The sequence below is a fragment of the Microcebus murinus genome, chromosome 6 (genome assembly GCF_040939455.1).
Source record: "Microcebus murinus isolate Inina chromosome 6, M.murinus_Inina_mat1.0, whole genome shotgun sequence".
Classification (NCBI taxonomy): domain Eukaryota; kingdom Metazoa; phylum Chordata; class Mammalia; order Primates; family Cheirogaleidae; genus Microcebus; species Microcebus murinus.
This window is the reverse complement of record NC_134109.1, coordinates 45,141,415-45,154,893: the sequence shown is the minus strand read 5'-3', so window position 1 is coordinate 45,154,893 and position 13,479 is coordinate 45,141,415. Positions and strand designations below refer to the sequence as shown.

At 41.9% G+C, this 13,479-nt stretch overlaps 1 protein-coding gene across 8 annotated transcripts in view; it reads right to left on the bottom strand.

Annotated features, from left to right (window-relative positions):
- Positions 1–12,751, bottom strand: part of DDHD1 (DDHD domain containing 1) — an 85,576-nt gene extending 72,825 nt beyond the window's left edge. For 4 of the 8 annotated variants that reach the window (XM_012757985.2, XM_012757987.2, XM_012757986.2 and 1 more), the window contains exon 1: positions 11,722–12,749. In XM_012757985.2, the coding sequence (XP_012613439.1) occupies positions 11,722–12,562 (841 nt within the window). In that variant the 5' untranslated portion in view covers positions 12,563–12,749. Of the gene's footprint in view, positions 1–11,721 lie in introns of all 8 variants that reach the window. The other 4 variants (XM_012757982.2, XM_012757984.2, XM_012757983.2 and 1 more) reach the window with 2 other exon arrangements.
- Positions 12,752–13,479: the final 728 nt, after the last annotated feature.

Below are 13,479 nucleotides of genomic sequence, written 5' to 3'. Positions count from 1 at the left end.
ACAAAAAAACCCATGCAGGTGAAATATGAAGAAAACAACAAGATTGCATCATAATCAAATTGCTAAAAGTCATCAACAAACAGGGGAAAAGGGAACTCCCAGGAAAAAAAAAAGATGACATCTAGAAGAATAAAAATAAAATTAACAGCAAACTTCTCATCAGAAATTATACAAGTGAAAGACAATAGAGTGACATGTTCAAAGTTCTGAAGGAAACAAAAATGTCAATTTAGGATTCGATATCCAGCAAAAGTATCTTTCAAAAATGAGGGAGAGGCTGGCAAGGTGGCTCACATCTGTGATCTCCCCAGCACTGCAGGAAGCTGAGGAGGGAGGACTGCCTGAGGCTAGGAGTTCAAAACCAGGGTAGTTAACACAGCAAGATCCTATCTCTACAAAAAATTTAAAAATTAGCTGGGCATTACAGCATGCACCTGTAGTCCCACCTACTTGGGAGGCTGAGGTGGGAGAACCTCTTCAGCCCAGGAATTTGAGGTTATGGTGAGTTATGATCACGCCCCTGCACTCGGGCCTGGGTAAGAGTGAGACCCTGTCTGTAAAAAAAAAAAAAAAAAATGAGGGAGAAATAGAGTTTAAAGAAATCACTTTTTAAAAATTGCTTAAAGCAAAAATAATGCATTCTGGGGCTTATAACATAAATAGAAGTAAAATATATGACAATAATGGCAAAAAGGCTATGAAGGGGTAAATGAAAGTACACTAGTAAGGTTTTTCTACTCTATACAAAGTGACACAATTGTTTTTGAAGTTAACTATAATAAGCTAAAGATGTATACTAAAAACCCTAAAGCAACCACTACAAAAATAATTTTAAAAAGGTATAACAATACCAGCTTTTGCTTAGGCTCATGATGTAGAAAGGTGAAAGAGCATTTCTCTTATCCTTTTTTTTTTTTGAGACAGAGTCTCACTCTGTTGCCCAGACTAGAGTGCCGTGGCATCAGCCTAGCTCATAGCAACCTCAAACTCCTGGGCTCAAGTGATCCTCCTGCCTCAGCCTCCTGAATAGCTGATACTACAGGCATGCGCCACCATGCCTGGCTAATTTTTTTTTTATATATATATATATATATATATATTTTTAGTTGTCCAGCTAATTTCTTTCTTTCTTTGTTTTTTTTAGTAGAGATGGGGTCTCGCTCTTGCTCAGGCTGGTCTTGAACTCCTGAGCTCAAACGATCCACCTGCCTTGGCCTCCCAGAGTGCTAGGATTACAGGTGTAAGCCACCTCGCCTGGTCTGCTCTTATCCTTAAACAAACAAAAACCCCTACATTTTATTTGTAAAATTACAATTTTTCTTGAATCCTTCAGAAAGCTGAGGTCACAGGGCAACTAACACAGTATCTGAGGCAGACAGGGAGAAACAAGATGAAAGCATTTGCACTTTTACCTACTGGGGGGGAAGACACTGGATGCCATTTAAGCCAGTAAAAGACTTCAGCTAAAATATTGAACAAATTGCTAAAAGTCAAGTGTGGGCTACAGTGAAAGTACAGAAATTCTGGGGCTTTAGACACAAGGGGAAATTATACCCTCTTGCAGGTTCTTCTCCACAAATCTTACCAGGAGCTCAGAAGAAAGGCTGGGGGAAGGGTGAGAAACCTGAAAAAGTATCTCCTTCATGGTGCATGGTTGGGGAAGGGGAATAGTGGCAGGGGTGGGAAAGGTCTGAAGCCTGCTTGGATCCTTCTCTCCTTTCTCACTTAAGGAACAAAAGCCTTAAGCTGCTTCAAGCAGGAAAGCAACAAAGATCCATAGCAGCTGGAAAAAGGCAATAGGAAAAAAAAAAAAAAATTACCCTTAGTGTGGAAGCAGGAAACTGTCCTGGGTCTAGGCCATGAGGTCTTTCATAGCTGGGGTAGGGGCAGAATCACTAAGAGACACTGTGCCTAAGAATGAAGCTGAACCAGAACAACAGAGAATGTCCCTTCTCTACCTGCACCCACACCACCATCACTAAGATAGTGTTTAATCTATTGCTGGGGGAGGGTGAAAACATGAAGACCTTCTCTGAGGTAGAGGTTCTAATGGAAGACCTAAAGCTAAGGGTAAAGCAGACAAGGAGAAAAATCCTTGGCAAATTGGTCTTCACTCTAAACACAAAGTAATGCTATGGAAATTTGAAGCCTATGATGCATTGATTGTAACTATTACAACAATGAAACCCAAACTCAGCTCAACTCCCAACTAGATTTTCAAAAAAAATCCCCATATTAAAGGCCTAGCAAAAAACTATGAAACATACAAAGAAGGAAAAAACCATACCATCAAGAGACAAAAACAATAACAAAACAGACCCAGACCAGAGATGCCCAGATACTAGAACTATTAGAAAAAGAACTTAAAATAATGATGATTAATAGGCTCTAGTGGAAAAGACGGGCAACATGTATAATCAGATGAGTAATTTCAGCATGAAACTTCACTGTGATTCCCAGAACCCTCAGGGTAATTAAAACAGGTTTAAGATGAGCACATGGAAATACATATAGTACGTGTGTGTGTGTGTGTGTGTGTGTGTGTATAGTCATCATGTTTAGGTTGAAGTAATTTTGGTAGAGCCATAGCTTTCCACCCTTTTTTTCCTCCCAAATAAAACATGTCTACCTCACACATTTTAATTTCCAAAAGATAAGCTTCTAGTTCAAGAACAAATATAATGGCCTGGCTTAGATATGATACCTAATATTAATACATACTGAACCAGGTACTCAGTTAAGCATTCTGCATATATGTATGTCAACTGAATCTTAACAATAATTAGATTGTTAACAATTCTGTGAAGCAGGAATGCTAGGAGAAACTGGACCACAGAGAGATTATAACTTACCCCAAGTCATACAGCTATGGTAAATCAAGAATTCAAACTAAGGGAATTTGATGACAAATACCTGTTCTCTGAGCCCATGTGGCTTTTACTGCCAATGTTGGATAAGAGATGGCTACCTCAAATCCCTTAACTAAGGGTAGATTCAAGATTATTTCAAATTAGAGCTTACACTAGGTACCAGAACCTAGCTGCCATCCCTACCACTGCTGGCTCAACTGCAGATCAATTAAGAGGAATCTCTCACAGTTTTTATGCTGAGGTCTCCTTCACCATAAGAAGAATTGTGGGCCTTTTATTCTTGCCAACATGGCAGAAAACCAAGAACACTACTGGCTCTGCACCAACTGAAAACTAAGCCTCTTTTAGAAAACTGTAAAATTCTCCATTGTATCAAAAACCCTGGTAGTTGGTAGAAATGTTCTAAATGAGCTTGGGGGGGGGGGGAGTCAGTATCTCCCACATTTAGTGACAGGAGAGGCACATTAAAAAAACAGCAGATGCTCAAGAATTTAGTATGCTTTTTTTTTTTTTTTTGAGACAAGGTCTCACTCTGCTAGGCTAAAGTGCAGTGGCACCATCATCATAACTCACTGCAACTTCGTACTCCTGGGCTCCAGCGATCCTCCTACCTCCTCGGTCTCTCGAGTAGCTGGGACTACAGCCATGCACCACCACTCCTGGTTAGTTGGTTAGTTTTTCTATCTTTTGTAACGATGGGGTTTCACTCATGCTCAGGCTGGTCTTGAACTCCTGACCTCAAACGATTCTCCTGCCACAACCAACTTCCCAAAGTGCTAGGATTACAGGCCTAAGCCACCACACTCTGCCTAGAATGCTTTTATGGGAAAGAATTCCTCCTTTCCCACTGAAGTAAGATTTGTAAGAGAATGACTTCTCTGAGGTCCAAGCCAGGAAGACTCAAGACAGCACAGATCTTTCTGAGGCTGAGAGACCAGGCAAACATCATGGCTTCTCATAAGGGCAGGCAACAGTTAAGGGGCTCTTGAGTTGTGCCTATTTTAGATTTTGTGCCTTAGATATGATACCTAATATTAATACATACTGAGCCAGGTACTCAGTTAAGCATTCTGCATATATGTATGTCAACTGAATCTTAACAATAATTATCTTGATAACAATCCTATGAAGCAGGAATGATAAGAGAAACTGGACTGTAGGGAGATTATAACTTTATTTATAATCAAGTTTATTACCAAGATAACAGGCCAAGAAAATGCCATGTCAGGAAAGAGATTACAAATTGAAACAGGAGAGCCAAGAATGTCAAGTGGACTATAAATCTGGAAGGATAGAAGAGGCAGGAAAATGGAGAAATAATAGCAGCTAACAGTTTTATAGAACTTACTATTCATCCTAAGATATTTCAAGATCTTTAAATATTTTAACTCATTTATTAAAATAATCCTAAGAGGGCTGGGCACGGTGGCCTGTAATCCTAGAACTCTGGGAGGCTGAGGCAGGTGGTCGTTTGAGCTCAGGAGTTCAAGACCAGCCTGAGCAAGAGTGAGACCCTGTCTCTACTAAAAATAGAAAGAAATTAGCTGGACAACTAAAAATATATTTAAAAAATTAGCCGGGCATGGTGGCGCATGCCTATAGTCCCAGCTACTTGGGAGGCTGAGGCAGAAGGATTGCTTGAGCCCAGGAGTTTGAGGCTGCTGTGAGCTAGGCTGATGCCATGGCATTCTAGCCTGGGCAACAGAGTGAGACTCTGTCTCAAAATAATAATAATAATAATAATAATCCTAAAAGGTAAATACTATTATCCACATTTTACAGAAGAAACAACTAAGGCACAGAGAATTTAAGTTGCCACGCACTAAGGCACAGAGAATTTAAGTTGCCACGTAGCTAGTATATGGCAGAGCTAGGATTTGGGCCCAGTCTGGCTCCTGTGGTCCTTCGCATTCTTAAACACTACACAATGTTGCCTCCCTAGAAAAACCAGTAAGCACTGTAAGGGAGGTGGCAGAGATGAAACTTATGAGCTGTTGGTAGGGTGAGAGGTGATCTGCAAACAAATATTATAAACCAGGTACACTCTTTATGTGTGGCCCATCATATTCCTTGACAGGATGTAGATCTTTCCACAAGAGACAAAATCCTGCCAGGCAATCAGAATTCTGAACAAGTCAATCTAGTATTCCAGGATTAGGGGCATTCACTAGATGTGAGGAATAGTTACAGCTTTCTCTTCCACCAAAAAAAAAAAAAAAAAGTGTAATAGATAACATAGTTTACACAAAATAGTATAACAGGCTAAGCAGTAAACAGGTTAAACAATAAACAGCAACTATATCCAAAAAGACATTCTAAAACATAAGGTCCCAATTTTTTCCAGTGAAAGGCAAAGAGCAGAATAATGGGTAACTTGTGCCAATCTTAAATAAGCGTAATGGTGGTTGGCTGTACAATGACAATGTTGAGCAAAAGCAAGTATCTGTTCATAAACCTACAGACATGTACACCTGTCTCATTTAGTGCTAGCCATGGGTAGTAAGGGTTCATTTCAGCAGCTGGAGAGCCACCTTGGAAGAGTGAGTGCCCTTGTAAGTGCTTGAGCAGTCACACTGTGCTCTGCTCAGTTTGAGTGGTGGTGTTCAACAATTTCTGGTTTACTCTGAAGTAGACTTTTTCTTATAAGTGTCTTTTGTTTCATAGCAAAGTCTGTTTTACAAATCACAAACAAACTTGAGGGTACTTAATGTTAAAATACATATCAGATATTAAAATTCAAATTTTACTACAGGTCTAAGCAGGTGAATCGGGTAGACATAGTATGCTGTGGGTCTAGCTAGAAGTAGTTCTATAGAATGAGAAGACAATAGTGGATTCAGTCAATAAAATTTAAGCCAAAAACTGATAATTAGTAAAAGGTTAAGATGGGATTGCATTTGTCTATATTAAGGCTCAGAAGTAATTCCAACTCTGTTCCCTGTGCATCAACTAAAGTTATTGAGCAGAACAGTCCATGGCATATGATTTAGAAATCTTTTAGTTTTAGCACAGTTCATCTAGTTCTTTGTCCCACATCATGTTTCTCAAGGGCTATCAAGCATCAATGTTCAGAGTGATAGTCCACGGAGAAGCAGCCAAAGGGAAAATCAGGATCAGAGAGATTTCTATTCATTAAAATTATATTCTAGCATATAAAAGCTTAACTCTAAACTATTTGGAAAAGCCATCCACTCACATGGAATTTATACTTCTCTAAGATTTCCAGATATCTGAGGTTTTGGGATACAGAAGTACCAATAACAACATCATTTCCAAAGCCTGCCCTGACCCTCAACAGTCATTCAACACAGTTTATTTAAACATAAAAGAGCAATGATTATAAAGATTATCTAGATGTAGTTTAATGTAATAAGACATTAGAATAAACATTAATGAATATATAAGTCATTCTCATTGACAATCTGGTGAAACTGGAAACCAGTACATAAAATAGAACTACTTTTATGTACTCATATCAATTTCGCCACTGTTTTTCTTTAGTTCTCTGACAAGCAATTCCTATTTTTTACTATCTTGAATTTCACTTGTTTCCTAACCCAGAGTATCAGAAAATATCTGTATTCCTGTGAACACAGGGGCAGAAAAAAAAAGAAAGTATCTGTATTATGCTTTTCATTCCATTAATCCACTTTTTTGACAGTGATTCAACATTTTTTTGTGCGCACAATTTCTCTTTACCAATGTAGCCTCAAAAGAGTAGAACTGTAGGTTATATATAGTAGCTATAAAATTTTTTCCTTGTTCTACTTTTTAACTGAGCTTTTAGGCATCTATTGTGGCAAAAAAGAAGGGACTGTACATTTACACCCTTTATTAATGTTGACAGTTTTTCTTGATGACATGCACAGTTTAAATTCTACCACATTCATGAAAAGATAAAGGTCCTAATCAGATTCCCCAGTTATCAGGAATTCCATATAAGTACTTACTTCCCAATCTCTTCTGCCAATAATCTTCATCTTAGGTTCCTATAAACATATTCCCCATTTTCCTCTTTCTTCCCTAACCTACACCTTCCCCAGTGTCCATAATTCTCAGAGGATTCCTCCACCAGTGCATCCAGCTTTTTCTTACTTTCTACAAAAAAAGATCAACTATAGGTTCCAGACATCAAAGATCTCAGCAAAATGCAAACTATAAAGAGTGATGTGGAGATAAAAGACCCAGGAAATAAAATTTGAAAGACAGAAGGGCACAAAAGGCCTCTTTTATAACAAAATAATAAAGAAAAGGGGGTTGACAGACGGATGGAAAGAAAAATCCCACTGATTATCCTAAACATTTATATAAAGCACAACATGCATTATTACATTTGAGCCATGCACAAACAAGGAGAATCAATAATTGATAGTAGTTTTTACACTAATGGCACATTGCAAAGGGAAAGAAAAGCCCCAAATGCCTTGGTCAGGTAGCGCTAAGTCCTGCCCTCCTTAAGTGTCACTAGCCATTCCCATCTTTGTGCTGTTCAGTAGGTCACTGAAAAATGCACCGTGAAGCAGACTTGATCTGAACTGAGGTGGGTTTCCAGTAGACTCTGCCATGGTTCTGTAAACCTGAGCAGTCAGGTTCCAGTGCAGCCCGAGGCTGCTTTTCAGAGTCTGGGCCAGCAGGGGATAGTGCAGTTAAAGAGTAAAAGATAAAAGTATCCAATACTTTTTCAGGGTCAGGCATCTCTACTCCCTGTCCTCCTGCTTTACTGAAGGCAGAAACTGATCAAGAAAGAGTGCCTTCTACCTTTGGATGCCATTACTTTCCCATGATGTCCTACTCCACATAAAGTATTGTTATTATGAATAACTTGGTTTACATCTATGGCAAGTTAATAAACATTATATAATTAAGGGAAAAGTTCTAATTTTTCAATATCATTTTATCAGGAATATAATTTTCCCTTCATTTCAATATACCATGAAGACAACTGGTTAATTTCTGAAGTATTTGAAACTGAAAATGGTTTAAAATTATAATAATGTGAATAGGCATTATAAGTACACCAGAAGATAAGGTGAGAGTAAGGGAAATCTGTGATTTATAGTTAACAACTGCTTCCAGAAGCTACATAGTCATATAAAATTTGGTCAGTTTAATAATTTTATTAATTTAGTCAATGAAGGGAAACTGCATATTTCCTAGTGCATATTGCACACATCACTGCCATTAGAATTGTTATAACACTATTCTAAGCTCATGAAATATCTCTGGGAGGTTCCATATGCCTTCCTATCAGCTATTACTAAATGCTTTGGCCACTTTTTTGTCAATATTCTCTACAAACTTTCTTTCATCTCTGATGAGGTACAAGCCAGTAACAACAAATTGTTGGCACTGAATTTTGCACTCCTTAACCTTATTCACCTTTATGTGAGCTTGTAAAAATAAGGTGTATAGTTTTTTGAGATCCACATAGACATAGTTAACAGGTACCTTACCTAGTACAATGTGTCAACCACTGGTATAAGCAAGTTACATGTAATAATCCTCAAAACAAGCCTATGAAGTAAATACAAACAGCTTAGGAAGAACACTGTGAACAAGTTCACTTAGTAATGATCAATTTTTATCTAAAATGTCCACATTTAGCCAGAATAATATCTAAACATATATTAAAAAAAATACCCTACAACTAATAATTTTTTCATATGTAATGATATTTACTTTCTAGCTGTAGAAGATAAATTCTGTTCCCTCTCTGATTCATGTACCCCAAACTGGTTCAAATTTTATCTGCTAGTAAAGTTTAAAAAGAAGAGTAAAATACTATCTTTCCTTTAAACTAGGCATAGCTAACTTTTTGGTCTTAACACCCAGATGCAATGGATAGATTAGGCAACAAAAATCCAAAAGGCCAATGGGATCCTACTAACATGGTATGCACGAACTTATTAGACTTTTTTTTTTAAACCTTTCATTACCACCATTTAGAAAGTTTCCAAAAAGTTTTAAAAGTTAATGTTAAAATGAGGGGGGAAGGCCAAAAGCTACACAGACTTGTATGAGTTTTTACCATTTGGAAAAATGCTGAAGAAACCATATTAGAAATCTCCTAAGGTGTGAAAACTTATATAATACACGGAGACTTAAAGAACCAATTAGAGTAAGGTCCCATGGGATTTTGTGAGAAATGGTAAATGACAGGATGCCACAAGAAACACCACTATGTTTTCACTGTAGTTCAAATGATGACCTTGGACACCCAAAGGATTGGATCTTCTAGAAAACTATTTAGAAAATGTTAAAATAGAGATAAAAATAGGCATTACTCTTACGCTAGTTAATAAAAATTAATTTACAAACTATAAATGGCCTAATGGCTATCTGCTTTAGGAACAATTTAAGAAGAATATGTTCACATTACCTTCATGTTAACTTTTGTAGGCCCTCACCATTTCTCATTTAGTTTATGACACCAGCATTCTAATGATATTCTGTTTCTAACCCTCCAATTCAACCTTTGCATTGTCACTAACCACACCTAAGTAACAGAGAACCTTCAATTGTTTGGTTCCCTGTTACAGGATAAAATCCAAATTCCTTAGCAGTACACATTCACTCTGTTTCTTTTCCAGCTGTCCTCCCAAATGTACCATTCATGTGCAGGTGCTCCTTTCACAGTCTCCATCCTGTTCCTGACTAAACACCAACCTTCATGTACCTCCATCTCTGTGGCGGTCAAAGCCCAAACCCACCCTGTGTGTCTCAGTGCCTGTAGGTGCAGGCCTCATGTCCCCAAAATGCCATGCCATTTCATGCCCCCGTATATATGTTACTCCTTCTGGCTGGAATGCCTTTTCCTCTGTCTCTGTTTCCTCTGTCTGATCAATTTCATCCTTTAGGACTCAGTCTTGTATCTTGTGGGAAGCTTTCCCGACACCGTCACTCTTGGATGGGTTAGAAGCTCTTTGGATATGGCACTGGACTCCCCACTAGACTAATAAACTGCCTGATCACTTTCTGATTGGACAAGTCCATTTCTTCATACATATGTTAGCATTAATTTGCTATCACATTGAAATAATGTATATCAAAATCACTTTGTAAACAGTGAAGCACCATGCAAGCATTAGTAATTTTATCATAAACCAAAAGAGTGCGCAGTATTCTAGAGCAAATATCCTTCAATTTAATCTAAGGGTAAGAGTCATCTCTTGGTTTCCAGTCTCCTCTCCAAGAATGTTCTGCATTTTAATCAACTTTCTGGCTCCACTAAGTCCTTGTGTTTCTATCCTCAGTAAAAAAAAAAAAAATTCTATAGTGATGTTCAAGTCATTTGAAGAATACAGTAAATGGGAAGCTCCTGAAAAGTAAGGATTTTCCTTTTTCCCACCATTCCTCATGACTTCACAAGAGCACTGTGTCATGAACATACAACTACTGAGTAAATATGAAAGAACTAAATGAATACAAGCATTACCCTGTCCTTAGTGAGTTTATGATCAAAAGGAGTGATTTCACAGATCCCACCTGAATCTGACCTTATAAACATGGTAACAAATGCCTTTAGTGTCATCTTAAAGTGCAATAATAAATTAAATTACCTGCTATGCTTATTTTATTTGGTGATTTGACACATACTGGAATTGCTACCTTAATAATTCATCCTTAAGATATGAATGTTTTAACATTATCAGAATCACTGATGCAATTCAATACCTAGTTATTGGATGTCTACTGCACTAGGCCCTGAAAGTACAAAGGTGATGGACTCTGCCTATAATAAGCCTCTAAACATATAGAAAGGAAGCTAAGTCATCCATACATATAATTAATACAAGACAGAGTGCTATAAGATGTATAGAGAACCTAGGGGGAGTGACAATCAATGAAGACATTTGAGTTAGGGGCATTGGGCCCATGAAAATTAAATTGATATTACAAACTACCGGTGGCCAAAAGCTTCTGTTTCTAATGAATGTCTACTATACATTACATATGTAATATATATGCTGTATGCAATGGGAGATATTTCTGATTGCCCTCCTCCTTACTCTAATTTAATTATAAACCTAATTGTGTGTTGCTGTCCAATAAATATTAACACGCATATCACCATTAAGTGTCCAACCACACACAGTTCCAAGCCCTTTAGGTATATTTTCTCATTTACTTTCCACAACAACCCTACCAGGTAAGTATAATTATCCCCATTTAAAGATGAGGAAGACGAAGAATAGGACCGGTATTTTTCAAGGTTAAGAGGCAAAAACAAAAATATGTAAATGAGGACCTACGAGACAGAAAATCGAGTATTCCATACAGTGAGGGCAGACCCACTTGCCAGAACTGCTTCATGCAGTGCTTTCACCTCTCTCGAACACACCCAGTGGGAGTAACCTATCTCCTTTCTCTTCCCGCCAGGGATTAATTTTCTTTTCCCGAGTCCATAACTGAACTGTTGATTCTCGAGCAGATCCTCTCAAACCTTACCACTCCAGGGGACGTGCTGCTATTTAAGTCATAGGCAGCTCAGGGTAAATGAGACCAAATCAGATCCCCAGGTGGACCAGGCTTGGTAGGATCAGGAAATTAAACCTTTCAGGCTGGGGATCCGTTCCTGGATCAGCTCCAGGGGATAGCAGCAGCGGCGGCTCACCCAGGAGGCGCTACCCCCAGCGGTATTCTCTCCTCCTGACCCCGAGCAGCTCGGGTTTTGCCATCTGCTCATTTACCCTTCAGCGGCCGGCGCTCCCTACACAGTCTCCACCCTGCCCCACCAGTGCCAGGCCTCGCGGGCCTCCCTCTCCGCGGAGGCCAGGTCCCAAACCACCCCGGGGCGTGTCAGCCCCGGCAGCGGCAGCCCGTCCCGCCCAAACCCGGGCCTGCTACTCACGGTTCCAGTACACTGGGTAGCACTCTCCTTGGGTCACATCCACCTCGTAGAGGCCGCCCCGCACGCACACTGGCTCGATATTCACCAGCTCCACCAGCTCGGGCTCGAGCCCCGCCGTGCGCGGGCAGAAGCCGCAGGCGCTGTCCACGTCTTCGTACTCCCCGGAACTGGAGGCCGGGTCGGCGGGAGAGGCCGTGCCGCACACATGGTCGCCGTCCCGGTGCTTGGCCTGGGGCCGGCCACCCGTGGCCTGCAGCAGGGTCCGGAAGGCGAGTTCGATGCGGAGCGAATCGTAGCCGATGAAGGGTTTCCAGGTCTTCTTGTCCTCCTTGTAGAACCAGCGCACTTCCTCCGGGCCCAGCTCCGTCACTACCTCGTAGCGGTGCCGGGCAGCCGAGCCGCCCGGCCGGGTGCGCTTCCTCTCCCCTGTCCCCCCTCCCGCCGCCCCGCCACCCCCAGAGTTCGTCGCGACCAGCGGCGGCTGCTGCGGCGGGTGCAGCGACAAGGAGCTGCCGCCGCCTCCGCTCTCGCCCTCGCTGTAGTAGCGCAGCGAGGAGCCCGACTCCGCCGAGCTGAAGTCATAGTTCTCGTCACTGAGGCAAGAGTCCAGCGCCAGGTGGTGGTTGTGGTCCTCGGCGCCCGGCGCCGAGTGCAGCCCCGGCTCCCCGCGCAGCAGGGCCAGGGGCACGTCGCCGTCGCCCGGATCCCCGCCGGGCAGGTGCTCGAAGCAGCAGACGCTGCCGCCGAACGCCGGCTCTGCATCCGAGCCCAGCTCCCAGGCGCCGCCGCCTCGGCCGTTATGTTCCGGGCTCCGCGGCGACCCGCGGCCCGGATAATTCATGGTGTAGAGACGCCGCCGGCTGCCCGGCCGCGCGCCGAGCCGTGACCCCCAGCGCTTCTGCCACACATTCAACGCCGCCGCTTTCTCCACCCGGAGTTTCTAATCTTTCAAATCCCGACAGGTGATGCGGCGGCGGCGGCAGTGGCTGCAGCTCCACCACCCACAGAGGCCAGCAGCCGCGGCCCGCGGCCCGCCCCATTGTCACGCAGCCCGACGTAGGCGGCGCCTGGGCCCGGCCCCGCCCCTCCGGCCTGCGCACCGCCCCGGAAGTCAGAGCTGGGTCGGCTCAGGTCGCCCTCCACTCCTGGGCCCCTCGACCCCTTCCCGCCGTCCCTCCGGTGTTCCTGCCCGGCTGCCTCAGCCCCTGGCCCTCCTGGGTTTCAGAGCCGGTCTGTGGAGAGGCTTTGCTCCATTCATCCTTACAATTTTGAGTCATAAGCCCAGAAGCTTAAACTGGAAGTCAGGAGGGCCCCTGGAAGTTGGATTCTCCTGATAATTGCTTTCTTGAGCCTTAGGCCCTCCTCCGTTCTGCCACCTATTTCTGGACCCTCCAGAGTTGTCGCCCACATGAGGACACTCCGCCCAAAATACACTCACCTTGGCGTCACTACTCCCACTCAGAAACTCGAGTACAAACCTCCCTTCATAAGCCATCTTTTATTGTTGCCTATCTTTCCATATTTGGACTTCCTGTTTTCTCAACTTCATTTTATGGCCCTTGATGGAAACCAAGTCAGCCTCTCCTGCACAATCAGTGTTTGTCGATTATAATGATGGCAAATCCAGCCATCCAGCTGTGGTAGAAAGATGATTATTATATTGAAAGCTAGAAAACAAACTAGGTTCTGGATTTAGCTTTAATAACCATGGGCAAATCTCCCTGATCTTTTTGGTTTGCACTTTTGTAAAATTAATAT